The sequence below is a fragment of the Vanessa atalanta genome, chromosome 20 (assembly GCF_905147765.1).
Source record: "Vanessa atalanta chromosome 20, ilVanAtal1.2, whole genome shotgun sequence".
NCBI lineage: Eukaryota > Metazoa > Arthropoda > Insecta > Lepidoptera > Nymphalidae > Vanessa > Vanessa atalanta.
Genome location: NC_061890.1, coordinates 3,847,239 through 3,866,107, shown reverse-complemented (window position 1 = coordinate 3,866,107; position 18,869 = coordinate 3,847,239). Strand labels below are relative to the sequence as shown.

The window sequence follows — 18,869 nt, the reverse complement described above, 5'->3', positions numbered from 1 at the left end:
AGTCGTACGTAGTGTTTTATTAAATGCTTATGTGAAATTTCGAATACTGGTATACGCAAGTTCATAAATATTTTCATATGATTTTTCGTTCCCAAACTTTAATTTACAGTTTCATTACATATGCATTATTTACGTATGGTTTAATGGTGATGGTGATCGGACTTCAAACACAAAAGTATAATATTTATAGAATTATTTATTTTCATAATACCAATTCCATACACGTATCGAATACATGTTAATCGATTTATTTATTTATTACATTCAAAGTGTTTGATTTGTCTTCGATATCGGCATAAGTCCAGTCGAAGTTGATTCCGGTAACTTCCGTAAGCCAATCCTGGAAGTGTCCGGGACGAACGTACGCTGCGAAAGTAAACAATGAATATATTAAACATTTATGGTACAGTTCTGAGAAATGCTTATTGTTTGAAATAAAGTTTTTAGTATTATCGAAATGGTTTTTTATTATTTATTGAAATTTATAGTTAAAGATTTTCACACTTTGATTTATATAAAACTCAGTATTAACAAACAAAAATGTTTGAAAAATTATCGGTGCTCTAGATATGGCAAGAGGCAGTAACTTAATTGGAACCATCTTTACTATTTCAAACTCAATTATCCCCGTTCGCTGATAATAAATTAGTTGAATTGGAGTCTAACCAACCTTCAAGATTAGTTTAGTACTTATTTCTTTTAAGTGAATGTTTTAAATTTTCAGACATCCATTAAATACCTTTTAAACTCTTGGTTTTTTCCCTCGAAGAAAATTATCATTTATCAAGAAATAATTGGGGACATAATTACCTGTAGGCCAGTAGCTGGTGCATCCTCTCCAGGAAGCGAATTGGACTAATCCTATCATAGTAGGCTTACCGTCTCTGTCTATAATAGACAAAGGACCACCGCTGTCACCCTGTAATTTAAAATAAATGATTATTTGGCTGTATTAATTCTCGAGAAGTTCATACGTATGTATTTATTTTAAGAAAGAGCCTAAATGCCTCTTTGTAGTTAGGGAATATATAACGCCAAAGAATGGACTCAGTGTCGTTCCTATAAAACGATACGTATCAATGGTCGATCGCGGACTGATGATGATGATTTAGTAGTTATTGATAGACCACAGAATCTTAATGACCTTAACTATATTGCTTATGTACATCTGTTATAATATTATATCTGTAACACGTACGTGACAGGCGGATTGATCAGTATGGTTGTAGAAGCGAGCACACACAGTGGATTCCCACACGCTGTTAAAGAAGGTACGGCACTCCTCGTTGCTCAGTCCTCTGAGGTAGGTCCAGAGGAGGTAATCAGAGATATCACCACCTGCAAAACAATTTAATTACTCAAAGAACTACACAAGTGTATATAAGAGAGATGTATATATGCCACAAACTGTAATGCATCCATTCTGTATTTTTCTTACGCATCTTGTATACGTAAGCAGCGGTTTTCTCGCATAAGTAATAGGTGAGTGACCTTTAGTGTAACCATATTTTCCACAGTAAAAATATAATAGTTAGTAGTAATAAGTTAATTAAAAATTTTTCTTTTACATATTATCCAATGGAAGGAAATTGTGGATCCAATTTTTAAAATTGATATTATCTTTAATACATTTTATTAATGTAAGAAAGAAAAACCAAGGAAGTCTACCAGTTTCCAAGCTCATGTTAAAAATTAAAGCTTTAAATAAATACGGAGTGATATTATTATACGACATATTATTTTTTACATCTTCAATTTTTTTCTAATATATGATATTTATAAGGTATGTATTCGATTCATGATTCATATTTACCATTCCACGAATCATCGTCGAACCCAAAACCGCTGACTACGAGTACTTGATTTTCGTAGTTGTAATCCTTTTGTTCTGAGCTCTGAAGACGAATAGGCTGCATGGTAGCTGCAGGAATACAACATAATAAATAATATAATTTTAGAGTACTGGAGCACTGAGCTCAAAATTTATGCTTATAATTCATCTTGTGCACTGTGGTCGAAGAAAATATCATGAGGAAACCTGAACGTGTTGGATGAAACTCTACCACACTTGTGATATATCCTCCAACCCGCATTAGAACAGCGTGGTGGAATAAGTGAAAGAAGTCTTTCCTCTTGAGAATTAGGTTTAAATCCACATTTTTTGTGTGGGGCACACTTTCTTTATACATATATTGAAACTTTTCGTCGTTTGGTCTTTTTAGTCAACACCTACTTAAAAACGTTGGTACTGTAAGAGATATTATATATCCCATACATGATAAAAATGCGCCACCAAACTTGGGAACTATGATGTACTTTGCCATTAGTTACATTAACTCACTTACTCTTTAAAACACTACTAAGTACTGTTGAGTGGTGGTAGAACAGTTAGAAGTAAGCCTCGTACTGTTCTTAGTGGTAAGACTTTGTGGAAGCCTTTATGGAAGGACTTTGTACTACCCAATCATCATCATCTGATTGAGCCATTACAGGTACAATGGACATTGACATCTTTATTCAAGAAGTCGGTGGTTCAAGGTTGGTGTCTCATTGGTGAAATTTATAAGGATTTATTTATATTTCTTTCTGCACTGATGTCTATTAACGGGGTGATCATCTACTATCGGTGGGAGGTCATAACAAAATTATTTAAAGATATGTAATGAGGCAATCTTTGATTGGTTCAGTTAAGAAACTTATTATCTTTAATCTTACTAACATTGCTTTGAACCGCAATTATATACTATAATAAAGATTTCAAGAATGTTTTTGGAATACTTACGTCCATATGTAATGCTTATGCCCAAATTTATTACAGCTACATCAGCGCGTTGCACACGAGTGCCGTAGGTCAAGTTGAATAGTGGGTGTATAATAGCGTCATTTAGTGATCTGTCCAGCATGTACGCTGGACGATGAAGGTCTGTGGTACCCAGGCGAATTACGTATGATGGACGACTGAAAATATAAAATTTTATTATTATGTTCTGATGTTGTTTGATTAGCCCTAACAAAATCAGTTTGCTTATTACATTACGATGTTCCAATGTGGAAATTCTACAACATATATATCTAATATATGTTGCAGAATTTCATTGAAATTGGACATATGCAGATTTGCTCTCGATGTTTTCCGATGAATTATAAACACAATTTAAGTACAAGAAAATTCAGTAATGCTCCTCTGGACTTGAACCAGTAATTATCGGTTAAAAGGCACGCGTTCTAAAGAGGCCCTCTGGGCTCAATCATCTGCTATTATCTCAATTGGTGATAGTAAAACAATCAGTTAAATTTATATCCATAATAATAGTTGTAATAGATATATTAAATTGACAATAAATTAAAACATAGTTATGTATCTGTTATGACTGGCGAATGAATTTAATGAAGTTGGAATCATCGAAATTGTCAACTAATTATTGCAAAGGTAAAACACCATACGTGATTAAAATTAAATATTAATCAACTGCGTATATATTAATTAAATTTATAAATGTATAGTGTGGGTGCGTGTATGTGTGTATTTGGCTTACTGTACGAGACAGTGGGCTGAAGTGATGATCCACTCATTGTGTATGATGGACCCTCCGCAGGATGTGACGAGTCCTTGGGCGTTCACCATACGGATACTGATTTGATGGGGAAATTGACCCTCCTGGGCCGGCCATCCTCCGGTAACACGGTTGGAATCTGTAATTTAAGCTTCTATTATAGCAATTGGATGTAATAAGGGATAAAAACTCTATGTAAGGTGCTAAATAATACACGCTAGAGTGAAAACTAAAATGACTTAAGTCTTCTCGTCTTTGAAATTATATTACACCATTGCAGACGTTTTTCAATTCCTTCGATGCAGTAGGTATTTAGGTTGGCGGTATTATATTATACATCAACATTTCTCTATGAAATTATTAAAAGCTTCAAAGAAGAATAATTATATCTAAATATAATCTAATTAAGCTACGATGATACATATACATAAGAAATATACGATTCGTTAATTAAATTATATTATTAATATTAATGAAACCACTTTATTTTAATGTTTTTTTTTTCGGTACATAAACGTCTTTAACCCTATTTAGCGATTTAAAAAAAAAAACAAACATTTGTTTTTGCTCCATGGTTTCATGACTCAAGTAAACCGATCTAGGTTGGACAGTATCAGCTGTCACTCAAACACTGGCTGTGTTGGTCATTATATTTGATCTCGCAATTCACGTTCGAAATTTCACGTTCGTGTACTGCGGTGAGTGCGACTTTGTTCAGAGTTCACTGTTTTAGTATAAAACGAATTAAGATAATTGTAAATACATACTGCGTTTGATGTCTTCCAAAAATCCAACCGAATCATCTTCATGGACTGGATTAGTCTGTAATAGATAAATGCAATTATTATATCACTTTAATGTGTGTAATAACAGATCGTCTTAAGTTAGGGCTCAAAATAATATTCTGAAAATGAAATGACAGTTTAGCCCTACAGTGCCCCTAGGGCGTACCGAGTATCACCGAGTTATGCGAGTCGGTACTGAAGGATAGAGTTTTCAAGCACTAATAGCCCAGTAATATCAATACTGATTATACATTATTCAGGTATTATATTCATATATAATGAAATCATATACTGATTATGTTATACGACTTTATACAACTTTACCCTAACTACACAAACCTTCTCCCCTTAACCCTTTCGAGGGATAAATAAAAAAAGTAGCCTATATCTTTCCACGGTACTCAATACCTACCAAATTTTATCTAAATCGGTTCAGCGGTTTCAGAGTGAAGGGGTAACAGATAGAAATACTTTTGTATTTATAATATTAGTATGAACAGAGTATGGTTAAACAATAATTGTTAAAAACTAAAAAACTATAATATTTATAAGGACGATTAAAGCAAATTCATTATTTAATGAACTTTCATTCAAGATCGCTTTTAATTTGCAAACGATGCTTATGAATAATTGTAGCGAATTAAAATACGAATGACATAAATATTTTTAGTTTAAGTCATAAACTATTTATAGTTATCATAATATCTTATGTTTAACCGATCCGGACTCGAGATAAGCTGCGTATGATTAACGGATTGCTATAATCATTTTGTTTTAATTAAAATATATCGAATTGATTAAGTGTATTGCAAACTGCTAAAAAAATTTTTTTTGTATGCATTATTTGTGCTTTGACAAAATGCGAAAGAAAAAAATGATGAACGTCATTATGACTTGAATCATGACCATTTATATAGTCTTAATCTTTATTCACACAGAAACCCGAAGTGTTATAAAAAAATGTTTATACACAGATCTACGAGGTCTGTGAAAAGATAAAAAAATAAGTAATAGTTTTCCGATCTGTACAATCCGATAGCCGTATAAGACTTTTCGTCTAACATTATGAACTGGTCAAATTATGAAGTTTAGAATAGAGGGTTGCGAATTTTCCCAAAATCCATTCCTAGCGTACCGCCCATTACGAAACGAATGTTCCTTCTTATTTAAAATAAAATTTTTTCTAGTTCAATCTAGAAATCGGCTTGTATATGGTTATGTTAAGAGCTGTTTGCAAAATACCAAACGTATAAATTATTAAGTAAGAAAGAAAATTAGTAACTTTACGAAAAATATAATAATCGGATAATGTATTCAAATTAAATGAACTTAAACTAATAAAAAATAATTATGTTTTATTTATACTCTATACAGTCAGAGTTATATAAACAATTTTAGTATATACACGCAAAAAATAATTTGGAAAATTGAGACATATTTCAAAAGTTAGGATAAATTATTTTCATGCTTGACATTATGCTAATAATTTTTTTTTAAGGTCTATAAATATTCTTATATAAATACCTGAACCAGTCCAAGGATAAATAGGCCCCACACGTACTTCAGCATGTTGATATTTGTCTGTTGCAGTAATAGATTTTTTGTACTTATATAGTCACAACGAGCTGACTCGCTAACTTTTTATTGTGACTTCACTTTGTGTTATCACATGTTTAGAATTAAGGGGTTCTAGTGTTGGGATCTCTGCGTGTGTGGGTGTTAAAAAAATATTAAGGGAAAAGTATAGAAAAAAAATGTCCTATTTAGTAGATGTTTTAAAGATTTTTGTGGAATTTCTGAAGTTAGTTTTCTTTGCAACGATGTTTAAATGTAATAATTTGATTTTCCTAGCTAACTTAATGGCTTTGTGTGTATGTGTAAGCCCATCTGTGTACCACTCATTCATCATATATTTTATCGCCAAAGAGTTACACTTAATTATTTAGCCTAGACTTGTCAAGTTAACTTCGACTTCGAGTTCAGGTGTAAAGAGGTCGGTTTGATGAGATAGATTTTTAGAGCTTGGCAGTATTTTATCAGTTTCTTTAACGCCCAATATACCGCGATCGGTAGGTCTTCTGATTAGTCCATGTCCGTGCACCGTAGATTATGACTGGCGAAACACATACGTCGAACAGTCTACGCTTTAGGGATATTAGTCAATTTCCCTTCATCATATATCCATAGACCGAAAACACTTCGGATTTTCAGTCCGTCTTATAATTTCCTTCTTCTGACTGATTTCAAACCAAACGAATTGGCCCAAGTACGTTTACTAATCTAAATAGTGAATAACTTGAGCATCTACCTATGAGGTAGGTTTGAACCTACCTTTTCTACCATTGTGCCATTTCTGCCACTTATCATGAATTGAGTCTTGATAAATTATACATTCGAACAAACAGAAGCAGTTACAACTGTTAGTTATGTACATTACACTTTTATCACGAATTCTTAATGAGGCATAAAACGAGCTTAAAATTGATTCGAAGATATAGATTTCATATATTTAATCGATATTGACAAAAAAAAACTAAAAAAAAAATAATTAAATCTGTTTTATGCCTCATTAATAAAACATTATATTTATGATAAAAGCGTAGCAGCTGTACCTACTGTTTTTGCAAGTATAAAATATATATTTATATTGAAACTATATATTATATAATTATAAAATTTCGAAACTTCTTCGCTAATTCGAACATCCTTCTTTATCGTTTTTTGTATTGAACAATATAATAGAATAACGTCTGTTAGGATTGTCGTTTCTTCAATTATCTTTATGTAAATTAATAGTTATTAAATTTATATTTCATATAATATATGGCCCAAGTAATAAAAGAGGTGGATCTTAGCAGAAAGTAAAATTAGAGCAAGCATAACTGAGTATTCATTTAGTTTAGATGAGACAAAAATTCTTATATAAATAAAAAATAAACATTATTTATTATTATTTTATCTTTAATAAGAGTGGCATGAATAATACAGTGGCTTTAGTAATATCATATCAGTATCACATCATTTTGTGAATGAAAAAAAAATGGCGTCATTTTTTATAACTTATCTCAGTTATGTGTAATAAAATAAATTATCTAAAGCATCATTACTGGTGATACGATTTGTTAGTTCAGGGTGGAAATTGACTCCTGAAGTATAGTTCAATCTTGTTGAGGACTCATATAATATAATTGTATTTTTAACAGTGTGTTGCAATAAAGTTTAGTATTAACTCTTCTCGAAAGCTTATAAATTTAATAAAATCGTACGAGAGCAGCCTCTCTCTATCCAGTCGTATCGACGAGGTAACGCAAAGGGCCGTCGTCTCTATATGCGAGACCGAATATTAATCAGCCGATAATAGCGATGTTTTAATAATATTTTGATTTAATGTTCATGATAGATAAAAAATAAAATTGCCAATAAAATTACACAGGAGCTTTTAAATCAAAATATTATAATTAATTCGATTAGGCTTTTACAAGCTCTTTTGGTCGTCATTTTATTTAGATTCATAATTTAGATTCGACCGAGATGAACCGGCAAGGAACTCAGCAGTTACTCTTTTACAACATTTGTAATACATTATGTTAGTTTAATAAAATTATATAAAATATATCTTGCTTGAAAGTTAACAAATATTAGCTCAAAGATTTTTTATCATTTATATAATCTTGTGTTGAATAATATTATTTATTAATGTTTTTCTAACACATGATTAATTTAAAATATCTGCGGACTTTTATTCTAGAAACGAATACCTTGCCCCAGAAAGAATTTATTGACTTTTGTGTTATAAGCTTATCCTTACGCATAATTTTTATACATAGTTTGAAAAATTGTAAAACTATTCATGAAAAAACAAGTGTGGGGATCTGATCTAACTGTAAATTATCTCTTAACGAACCACATCTATGCTATTCGCAAAGCTAAAGGAATTTGAGTAACTTTGTTAAATATATTTAATTATTTATATTGCACCAGCAGCTGATTTTATGCCAATATGCTTTGTTGGAGCTTGTGCTTTCTTCTTTTTGCTCTATCGATTAGATGGCTCGCTGATATCCATTTCGTAGATGGATCAACATTATTTAAATCATCTTTATGCTGTAAACGTAATATTTTAGTTTTCGAAAAACAATCTGTAACATTAAAAGGCGTAGGAAGTGGTTAGTAGGATTTATATTCTTGTGCATCGGCAATCAAAAATTGGCAGGAGAAGACAAGTTTTTAATTTGACGAAATAATATTTTTTTAATAATAAATAATATACTTGCAATATGACTATTTTATAAGTTTATTGGCAGGAAATTTTTCAATCTGTTTGGGTAATATGGCACAAATCGAATGCGAAGCGGCAGATTGGAGCGCTGTCATCCAATCTAATTGATTGTACGCCACTCCGAGGTCCTGGGTTCGATTCCCGGCCGAGTCGACGTAGAAAAAGTTCATTCGTTTTCTATGTTGTCTTGGGTTTAGGTGTATGTGGTACCGTCGTTACTTCTGATTTTCCATAACACAAGTGCTTTAGCTACTTACATTGGGATCAGAGTAATGTATGTGATGTTGTCCAATATTTATTTATCGATTTTTAAAAATCTGTTATATTAATAACTAGCTGATGCAAAAGGAGTGGTGGACCACTCCGTTTGCACCAGTTTTCTGATTGATCTTATCATATATAACTTGCTAACGCAATGTTAAACTTTATTGTGATCGGTTCGTCGGCTTAGTCCTAACAAAGTAGTCGACAATCAGACAGTGACTTTCCCATTTTAAATATTAGTATAGATTTGCAGTTGCAATTACAGAAAAAATATTACATTTAATTCATTAGTAAATGGTTGTTTGAAATGTCGATTTCTCGAAATTTCAATTAAACCAATATCAATAAAACTATCAAACATACAATCGTAAGATATTTCATTCCCAAACTTTAATTTAAAGTTTCATTAGGTCTGTATTATTTACGTTTGGTTTAATTCAAATTCAAACATAAAACCCAATTGCTGTATTATTTATTTGAATCCCAAGAAAATGTTAGGTTAGGTTAGTATCAAATAATTGTTAAGCGATTTACTTATTTATTGAAATAAAGGTGTTTGATGTGTCTTCAATTTCGGCATAACTCCAGTCAAAGTTAATCCCGGTAGCTTGATTGAGCCAATTATGGAAGTGTCCGGGACGAACGTACGCTGCGAAAGTAAAAACTTGAATATATTCCACATTTATGGTAAAGTTCCAAGAAATGCTTATCGTGTGAAATAAAGTTTTCAGTATCATCAACATTTTTTTAAAGGTTTATTAACCTTTATAAGTGTTTTTTTTTGTTCAGACTTTGTATTCTATAACACTCTAGTTTACATAGTAGCAAGGTAAGTACAACAGTAAATGTCTAAAAGAATTATGGACACGGCAAAAAGGCTGCTGTTTAAATAGAATTAGAAAAAATCTATGTATAATTAGTTGAATTGGAGTCTTAACCTTCAAAAACAAGAAAAGAGTATGAAATTACGCTTATTTCTTAATATTGATACTCCTATAAAACTATTTATAATTAGTATTTTTGAAGTATAAACTTATTTCGGTTTTTATGATAGTAACTTTAATAGACGCATCAAGTTTTCAGAACGTCAATCAATGCATTTTAAAGCAATAGTCTTTATCCTCGAAAAACTGTATCGTGATCTAAAAATAAATGGAGAAATGTTACCTGTAGGCCATTCGCTGGTGCATCCTCTCCAGGAAGCGTAATGGACTATACCTATCATAGTTGGCTCACCATCTTTGTCTACGACAGTCAATGGACCACCGCTGTCACCCTGTAATTTTTTAAATAGTTTCACATATATTTAAAACATCATATTTTACATTTAGTTTTAGATTATATCTCAAAATATAGTTAATTAAGATAAGAATATTTGAATGCGTTGCTGAGTGTATATTATTAGCCAGTTTTTTTTTGGTAGTTATGGAAAATATTGGATATATGCGTCCACAGGTGATGGTTTGATGATGATGAAGATGAAGATTGAGCAATTATTTATAGGTGACTGAATATCTCAATGACCTTAACTGTAATAAACAATACATGTTTATAATTGACGCTACGTAAATAAATATTAATATCCAACATTCGATATTAGAGATCTGTAACACTTACATGACAGGCGGATTGATTAGTATGATTGTAATGGCGAGCACACACAGTAGAGGGGAAAACACTGTTAAAATAGGTACGGCACTCCTCGTTGCTCAGTCCTCTGAGCTTGGTCCAGAGGAGGTAATCAGAGGCTTGTCCACCTAAAAAAATATATTCAAAGGTCATAAAGGAAAAATAGTTTTTTATGAGTTGGAGCGTTGAGACGCTTGAAAGAAATTTGAGAAGTTTTTTATTTATTTTAAATAGGTTTGCTGTATAATGGTTGGCGAGCGAGTACTTTGACGTATATTTTACTTATATTTTATATAGGTAGTCATTAAAAAGATCAATTAGAATAATTCTAGTGTAACTAATAAAGGTTTTACGTTGCTGCATTTTTGAGATACAGCGCTTCAAATTTAAGATTCATATTTACCATTCCATGAATCATCGTCGTACCCAAAACCGCTGACGACGACAACTTGATCCTCGTAGTTGTTTTCCTTCTGTTCTGAGCTCTGAAGGCGAATAGGCTGGATGGTAGCTGCAGGAATACAACATAATAAATATGTTTTGTCATTCTACAGCATTTGTGGCCTAGGATCATTTGCTTAGTAATTTATCACTTTCACTGCCACATGTTCGGCCTTAAAAGATAATATCGCGAGGAAACCTAAATGTGTTGGATAAAATTCTACCACTCATGTGATATATTCACTAGCCCGCATTGGAACAGTGTGGTGGTATAAGCTTCAAACCATATCCTCAAAAGAAAGGGACCTATGAAAGGGACCACTTTCATTTCGGCTATTTAGAGCTATTTTGTCTGTCTGTCCATCTGTGCTCTTTTGGTTATTATCGCCGAAACATATTGTAAGAAATATTAACAATTCCTTAAATGATAAAATTGCTCCAACGACCCTGGGAACTGATGTTGTGCACCTTGTGCCTATAGTAACACATACTTTCAAACTGGAACAAAACAATACTAAGTATTGCTATCTGGTGGCAGAAGACTCATAAGTAGTAATTAATGACTTATTTTTGGTCGGTCAAGTTACTAAACTCAATATATTTTTAATCTGATTAACATTGCTTATATCGTTATTATATTCTATGATACTTCAATAAAGACTACAATAATGTACTTAGAATACTTACGTCCATAGGGAATGCTTATGCTCAACTTCAGTAAAGCTATATCAGGGGGTTGAACACGATTGGCGTTGCTCAAATCAAAATCTGGGTGAAGAATGGCGTCACTTATCGATTGTTCCAGCATGTAAGCGGGACGATGAAGGTCTGTGGTACCCAGGCGAACTATGTATGATGGACGACTGAAAATATTTAATATTATTAAAAAAAAACCATTAGATTATAATAGATTTGTTATGATAATTGCATATTATGTTTGCAATGTTATATTAATTTTAAGGTATATAGGGCAATATAAGATTCCGTAAAAGAGACATATATAATTTGAATATGAACACAGAAAGTGCAGACTGATTAAAATTTCCATTTTGCATTTTAAATAAATTTGACGTCATATCCGGTTAATGTTTTAAGTTTTGTCCTTTTCCTTAAAAAACATCATTGTTAGGAATATAAATGTCTAAAAAGTAGTAAAATTGTCTATGTCTAAATCTTATTGTCTTTAATGATGACCAATAATATTTGGACAGGATAGCAGAAGGCTGTGTATAAGTAGGATCGACGGACTTTGTAATAATACTTAGTAGTTAACAAAGACGATAAGCATTAAAGTGACACAATCAGTCAAATTTCCAGCAATATAATAGCTGCTAAAGTAGTTTAAATTAAAAAAGACAATGAATTAATAAGTAGTTGTAATTTCTGTATAACTAGCGGAAGAATTTAATGTTGGAATCAACGAAATTGATATTTCAGTAGCAACACACAGTAAGTGGTTGTTAGGTATTAACTGCGTATCTATTCAATACATTTTAAGGTAATCACAATGTTTAGTATGGATGTGTGTATGTATTTTGCTTACAGGGCGAGACAGTGAGCTGAAGTGATGATCCACTCATTGTGTATGATGGACCCTCCGCAGGATATAACGAGTCCCTCGATGTTCACCATGCGGATACTGACTTGATAGGGAAATTGACCCTCCTGGGCTGGCCATCCTCCGGAAACACGGCTTGTACCTGATAATTTAAGCTACCATTATAACAATTGTATATAATAAGGTCAGAATAAAAGCAATATAAGGTGGTTATCTAATAAAGTCTTCTCCACTTTTGAATGATATAGCGCCGTTGCAGACTTTTTTGAGTCCTTCAATTCAATAGTATTAATATTTCAGAGGTGACGTAGGAAATTAGTCTGCGTCAGCCATATTGGCGGCAAAAAAGTTCCTTGGAAGGAACTTTTTGCCTAAACTAAACTAAACTAGAAGACGTTGGAAACGTCTTCTAATTTTATACATCAACATATGAAATCAATAAAACCTTTTAAAGGAAATAATTATATAATTAGATAAAAAAATAATTATATGATTAGATAGGAGAAGATAACACAAATATTTACTCAGGTTACTATTGAGAATTTATAACGTGAAATATTGTTTACAGTTCATAGCTCCACAGCGTTATCCAAGAAATTCCGATTTCATGCCTCGAGATAAACCGATATAGGTTCGTCGGTATCAGCTGTCAGTTGTCAATCAGATAGCCAGTGTTAGAATTTAATTACGTAAATACGTTACATTGTATTAAATATTCTGTTTTATTGTGTAACAACTCACTTCGTTTACACTTGAGTGTTAAAAACTTTCTTAAAGTTAACGTCTTAAATCAAATCTGACATTTCACAATCGTTTAGTACAGCGGGTTCAAGTTTGTTCTCACAGCGTAGTTCTACTGATATTGATCTTTGTTTGTATTAATTGAATCAAACTAATTGTAAATACATACTGCGTTTAATGTCTTCCATAAATCCAACCGGCCCATCTTTATGTACTGGATTAGCCTGTAATAGATAAATTCAATTATTATATCACATTTAATGTGTAATCATAACAGGTCGTCCTACATTTGGGATCTATATTGTATTTGTTCAAATGGGTCTTCGAGACTTTCCTAAGAATGAAATCTTCAAACTGACATACAATGTCATCAATAATCCTACACACGTTTAGTCTATAATTATTTACTTTAGCGGGTATAATTCCTTTCCTTCCTTTTCATTTAGGGCGTACTGACTACAGAGTATCACTGTTTAAGTAAAGTGAGTGAGTACCGATGGAAAATGGTTTCAAGTGCTAGCTAAAACATTTATACGGACGATTAAAACCGATTCATTATTTAGTACTTTGATTATGAATAATAGTAACGAAGTAAGAGACGAATGTCATTACTACAACTATTTACGTAATTCTTAAAACAAATAAAATATTTAATGTTATCACAGCATAGTATATAATGCTTTTATCTCGAGAACGGATCCAGAATCAAGATAAATTGCGTATGATTAACGGATTAATACAATCAATTTGTTTTTAATAAAAAATATCTGAATGCGTAAAATAGGACAAACTGATTGGGCATATTGCAAGTTGCTTAGCAATAATTATTAACATTGTTTTTTGGCTGTATAGTTTATACTTTGACCAACCAAAAAGCGCTAATAAAAAAGGAACGTCTTTATTATTTGAATTATCATTTATATGGTATTACTCTTAATTTACAATCAACTCCAAAGTTGTGAAATCTTAATAAACATACAAAAAAAAAAAGTTTTTCGCGATACATCTATTTAATGCCACAATCACATAAGCCCTTTTTGTCTTATATCATGAACTCAATTTATAAGGTTTAGATACAGGAATGTAAATTTTTTCAAAATCCTTTCTTAGTGCACCACCACTTACGAAACTAATGTCTCCTTCATATTTAAAATATAAACTTTTTGTAGGTAATTCTGGAAATAGGCTTATAGTTATGTTAAGAGCTTTTAACAATATATTAAACTTATAAGTAATTAAGTGAGAAGGATTTTTCTTTATAAGATACTCATTGAGAACAGAGTAAGCATTATACTTTAGAAGAAAAACAATAAGATATTGTACGAAAATAAAATGCAACTTAAACAAATAAAAAAGAGACATACTTTTGTACTTATACGGTTATAATAAAGCACTTTAAAAATACGACAAACTTTTTAAAGCAATGGTAAAATATTTTCGTGCTTGACATAACATATTTTTATTTCTATAGATATTTTCATATAAATACCTGAACTAGTCCGAGGACCAATAGGGCCCACGCGTACGTCAGCATGTCGATATTTGTCTGCTGCACTAATTAGGTTTTTCCTACTTATATAGAAATAATGAGCCAGTTCGCTAACATTTAATGTGACTTTGCTCTGTGTTATCAAATGTCTTGAATAAATCTTAATTTATTATTACACTAATTTTCTTATTGAAAATTAGTAAAGGTATAGAATAAAATTCTGTTTTAGTAAATGTTCTAAAGATTATTGTGTGATTCTTGTACGTTGATTATTTATTGTAATTCCATGAATTTAAACCCCTAATTTAACCTTGACTAATGTTCGGGATTTTCGGACTAAAGCGTGAAAGATGCGTACTGATCATTAACACTGATTTAATCAGCTCTTCGAGGTATTTTCAGACTGTTTTTTTCTGACTGATTTCAAAAAGAATGATCAGGACCATATATCTTGACCCTACATTTTCTGCAATTAGTTATTAACCGAGTCTTGAACCAGTTCATAGAAAGTTCTACCTTAAATAAATTATATATTTGAACGAACAGAAGCAATTAAAACTGTTAATTAGGTATATTACGCTTTTATCACGAATTCTTAGAGGTTCGATTATAGATTTCACAGATGTTAATTGATATCCGAATTGGTGAGATTGTTTTAAAATGTTACAAACGATACTAGTGGAAAATAAATAAAAATTGTAATTTTTGAATCAATTTCATCTTTCATTAATAACATATATTTAAAATAAAGAAATAATGTATTATATTTGACAATAATACATCTTAATAAATAATTTAACTCTGGTTCCTATTTTTAATTAAAGAAGAAATAAAATGACGTCTGTTCGGATTTTCGTGTCGTCTAAAGACGACGAGGCAGCTTCATCACCAGTGTATAAAAATATAACAGTTATTTTAATTTATTATCACCTTTTTTTATGCATTACTAAAAAAAAAAAATATTTTCGTTCATTATTTAAATCATGTAATAAATATGTTAAAAGAAAAAAGGGTGGCACAAGGTATCGAAGAGAATTTTTCATGTATTTTTGCTAAGTTAACTTTCTTATATAAATAAAAAATTTACATTATATACATATAATTAACTTATCTCTAATAAGAGTCACGTATGAATGATAGCATTTTTGTAATAGCCGATAAGCTACACCCGTTTGTGAGAGAGAGGAATTCTTTTTTAATTTTGAAAGTTGAGAACTCTTGTAGTAAAGTTACCACATGTATGTATGGTATTACACTAGGTAGCACATTGGGACCTACATTATTCTTCGTGTATGTTAACGATATGTGTAATATATCAGTAAAAATGTTATAACATATATTGGCTGACTATTATTTTTACGTATTGACTGATTATTATCTTTTCTCGAATATTGATAATGATACGCCTACATAGGATTTTCATATTTTTTGGATATCGTTTTGAGCCGTTTCCTCTTTGAGTATATGATTTCTATACTGCAAAGGTATTCTGTAAGAAGAAAATCCTCCTACTCCCGGCGAGGCTTACAGCGGAAAGAGAGTACACATAGTGCCGGAGCGAGTCAGTGGATGCAATCTCCTCACGCAGTGTCGTGATTCCGTTCTTCCCAGTGACTCAAGTGATCGCGTCGGTCGTCACCAGGGCTGCTGATAGGCCCCTCGCCGCTCGCTCTGGTTTCCATCCTTTACTATTACACTTCCAAGAGCAGCCGCCTGGAGATCAGCCAGGAGTTGCCAGGATGGAGTTCCCTGCCCTGCGATCAGTCGTACCAATGTTGCAACCTAGTGGCAGCGGCCCTCATGCTGCCTCTTTATGCAAGACCGTTATAGTCTAGTGAGGGACGGAGGAGGGACGGTGACCGAATTTGTTCAATGAAGTTAAAGAAACAATTAAACTACGTAAAATAAAATAAAATATGCCTGTCATATCCTTTTTCAGACAGTTGCCGGCAATACGAGGAGAGCTCGGCGTAAAAGTGCCATATATTTTTTTTATATCAAAACAATCTCAGCCTCGTCGCAGAGGTTTTGGCGGATTCAAACTCTACAAAGCAGCCTGCTTGGTTCGGGGAAATATCGGAAGGTAAAAATGATCAGCCTAAATATGACTTAATGTGATATTTAAAAATCTAATATTGCTAATAAAATTACGCCAGGAGCTTTGATAATTGTGATACTTTTAAGACAATTTGTAAGAAAACATACTTAAGATTGAATCTAATATCCAATATAAGTAATTAAATATCAGGTATATTCTTATCATAATCTCATAATAATTAAAATATCTCAAAATAAATACTATTTGTTTAGTGTAAACTTTCACTGTTTTATTTTTTTGAAGTCAGCATTTGATACTGGTTTTAATAATTTTTTTTTGAATGGTAAAACTATTCGTGAACTAAAAAAAATCCGTTTAATGTCTAAAAAACAAATACCATTTTTTTATCATAAGAAATATTCGGATTTTTTTTACGAACTGCAGTTCTGCTACTCGCAGTATTAAAGGAGTTAGAGAATTTATTAGTTAGACTTATCAAAGAAACAAATAATTCCGTAGCAGTGTCATAGGTCAGGTACCACAGGCCTAAATAATGGCTTTTTTTCATGCTTTCTTTGAGCCGGTCATACACTCTTCTTTTTGCTTTATCTTTTGATAAGATGGCCGGCACATTTCCATCTACGGATGAATCAGCGTTATTCAATTCATCTTTATCTTATAAGGATATTATTTTAGATATTGAAAAACAAATCGTAACGAAACAACACACACATCGCTGCTTATGTGTTGATCGAAAAAAGGACAATCCCTTGTTTGTCTTGACTGTAATTGGTGTACAATGAAAGTTTAAAGCGTGACCGTTTGTGTGTGTGTAGTACGACATTTCACCTTGTTGAATGAATGATCCCACCTCGGCCTAGGGGCAGGTATTATGGCGCTTATGCACATAACAGTTGGTGATAATCAATCATATTTTTTTAGCATTAGCAGCCTAAATTTTCCCACTTCTGGGCTAAAGCCTCCTCTCCCTTTGAGGAGAAGGTTTAGAGCATGTTCCACCACGCTGCTCCAATGCGGGTTGGCGGAATACACATGTAGCAGAGTTTCGTTGAAATTAGACACATCCAGGTTTCCTCACGATGTTTTCCTTTACCGCCGAGCACGAGATGAATTATAAACACAAAATAAGCACATGAAAATTCAGTGGTGCCTGCCTGGGTTTGAACCCGAAATCATCGGTTAAGATGCACGTGTTCTAACCACTGGGCCATCTCGGCTCAATTAATCATATGCTTGCCACATTTTACGATAACTGTTGAGTGTTGGTATATAATTGCTGCTGGATGATTTTCTATAAAATCGGCTGTTAAAGTATTTAGATTTTTATTATTATTAGAATCATTAATAATAATCGCGAGTGATGATCATTTTTTCCTAGCAGTGGAAACCTTCAAAAAGGTACCCGGGCACCAGGTGATGTGGGATTTTTACTCATTATGAAACCATTGCGGTGGCCGAATTCACCACGGATTGTAGGTTGCAGGATCGTGTTTATATAATGTATCCGTAGTCTCTTTCATGCTGTGCTGGTTCATTGCATGCTGTGCCGGTGCTGTGCTGTGCATGGTGGAGCTCTCCTATGGGGAAGAAGGTAATCATGCCCCCTGTGCCCTACGTTACTGCGAGGTCATGCGGGCCGAAAAGACAGATCAGACAGACAGAGAAGGGATCAGCCGAGTTATGCCGCTGCAATAATGGAGCTGGAAAAATCGTATAATTAAAGAACTAATAAAAGCGGCTTTTAATGTTAATAGATTATCTTATCGATTAGCCTATAAACAAATAAATTTGACTAAAAAACCACCAATTTATGAACATATCAACATGATTGTCAATCAATAATTTTATTACAATACTTTTTATCAGTAGATCAAGTTTGGTTTCAGAAATTTACTCAAATGTGATTCGGGTTTCGTCATTTTTTTATTATATTAATATACAATAAACATATAAAAACGTCTTCGATGATTAGCGAATTAAAGGGACGTCACACCGATCAATTTAATTCAGTATTAATTGGGACTCAATCGTAATAGCGCATCGTTTATCACACTTCTAACAACTAAAGTC

General features: G+C 32.3%; 2 protein-coding genes across 2 annotated transcripts; both read right to left on the bottom strand.

Moving 5' to 3' along the window:
- Positions 1-204: 204 nt before the first annotated feature.
- LOC125072104 (collagenase-like) lies at positions 205-6,682 on the bottom strand. Its single transcript, XM_047682616.1, has 8 exons — positions 6,671-6,682; positions 4,322-4,376; positions 3,537-3,693; positions 2,783-2,958; positions 1,814-1,921; positions 1,199-1,338; positions 811-919; positions 205-366 (listed from the first exon to the last, which is right to left on the bottom strand). Exons 1-8 carry the CDS (start codon positions 6,680-6,682, stop codon positions 248-250), a joined length of 876 nt encoding a protein of 291 aa, XP_047538572.1. The 3' UTR covers positions 205-247.
- A 2,697-nt stretch (positions 6,683-9,379) lies between these two features.
- Positions 9,380-14,801, bottom strand: LOC125071866 (collagenase-like). The gene is made up of 8 exons (XM_047682282.1): positions 14,741-14,801; positions 13,421-13,475; positions 12,496-12,652; positions 11,640-11,815; positions 10,915-11,022; positions 10,500-10,639; positions 10,050-10,158; positions 9,380-9,531 (listed from the first exon to the last, which is right to left on the bottom strand). The coding sequence occupies exons 1-8, from the start codon at positions 14,783-14,785 to the stop codon at positions 9,413-9,415; spliced, it is 909 nt and encodes a 302-aa protein (XP_047538238.1). The 5' UTR covers positions 14,786-14,801; the 3' UTR covers positions 9,380-9,412.
- Between the last annotated feature and the right edge of the window lie 4,068 nt (positions 14,802-18,869).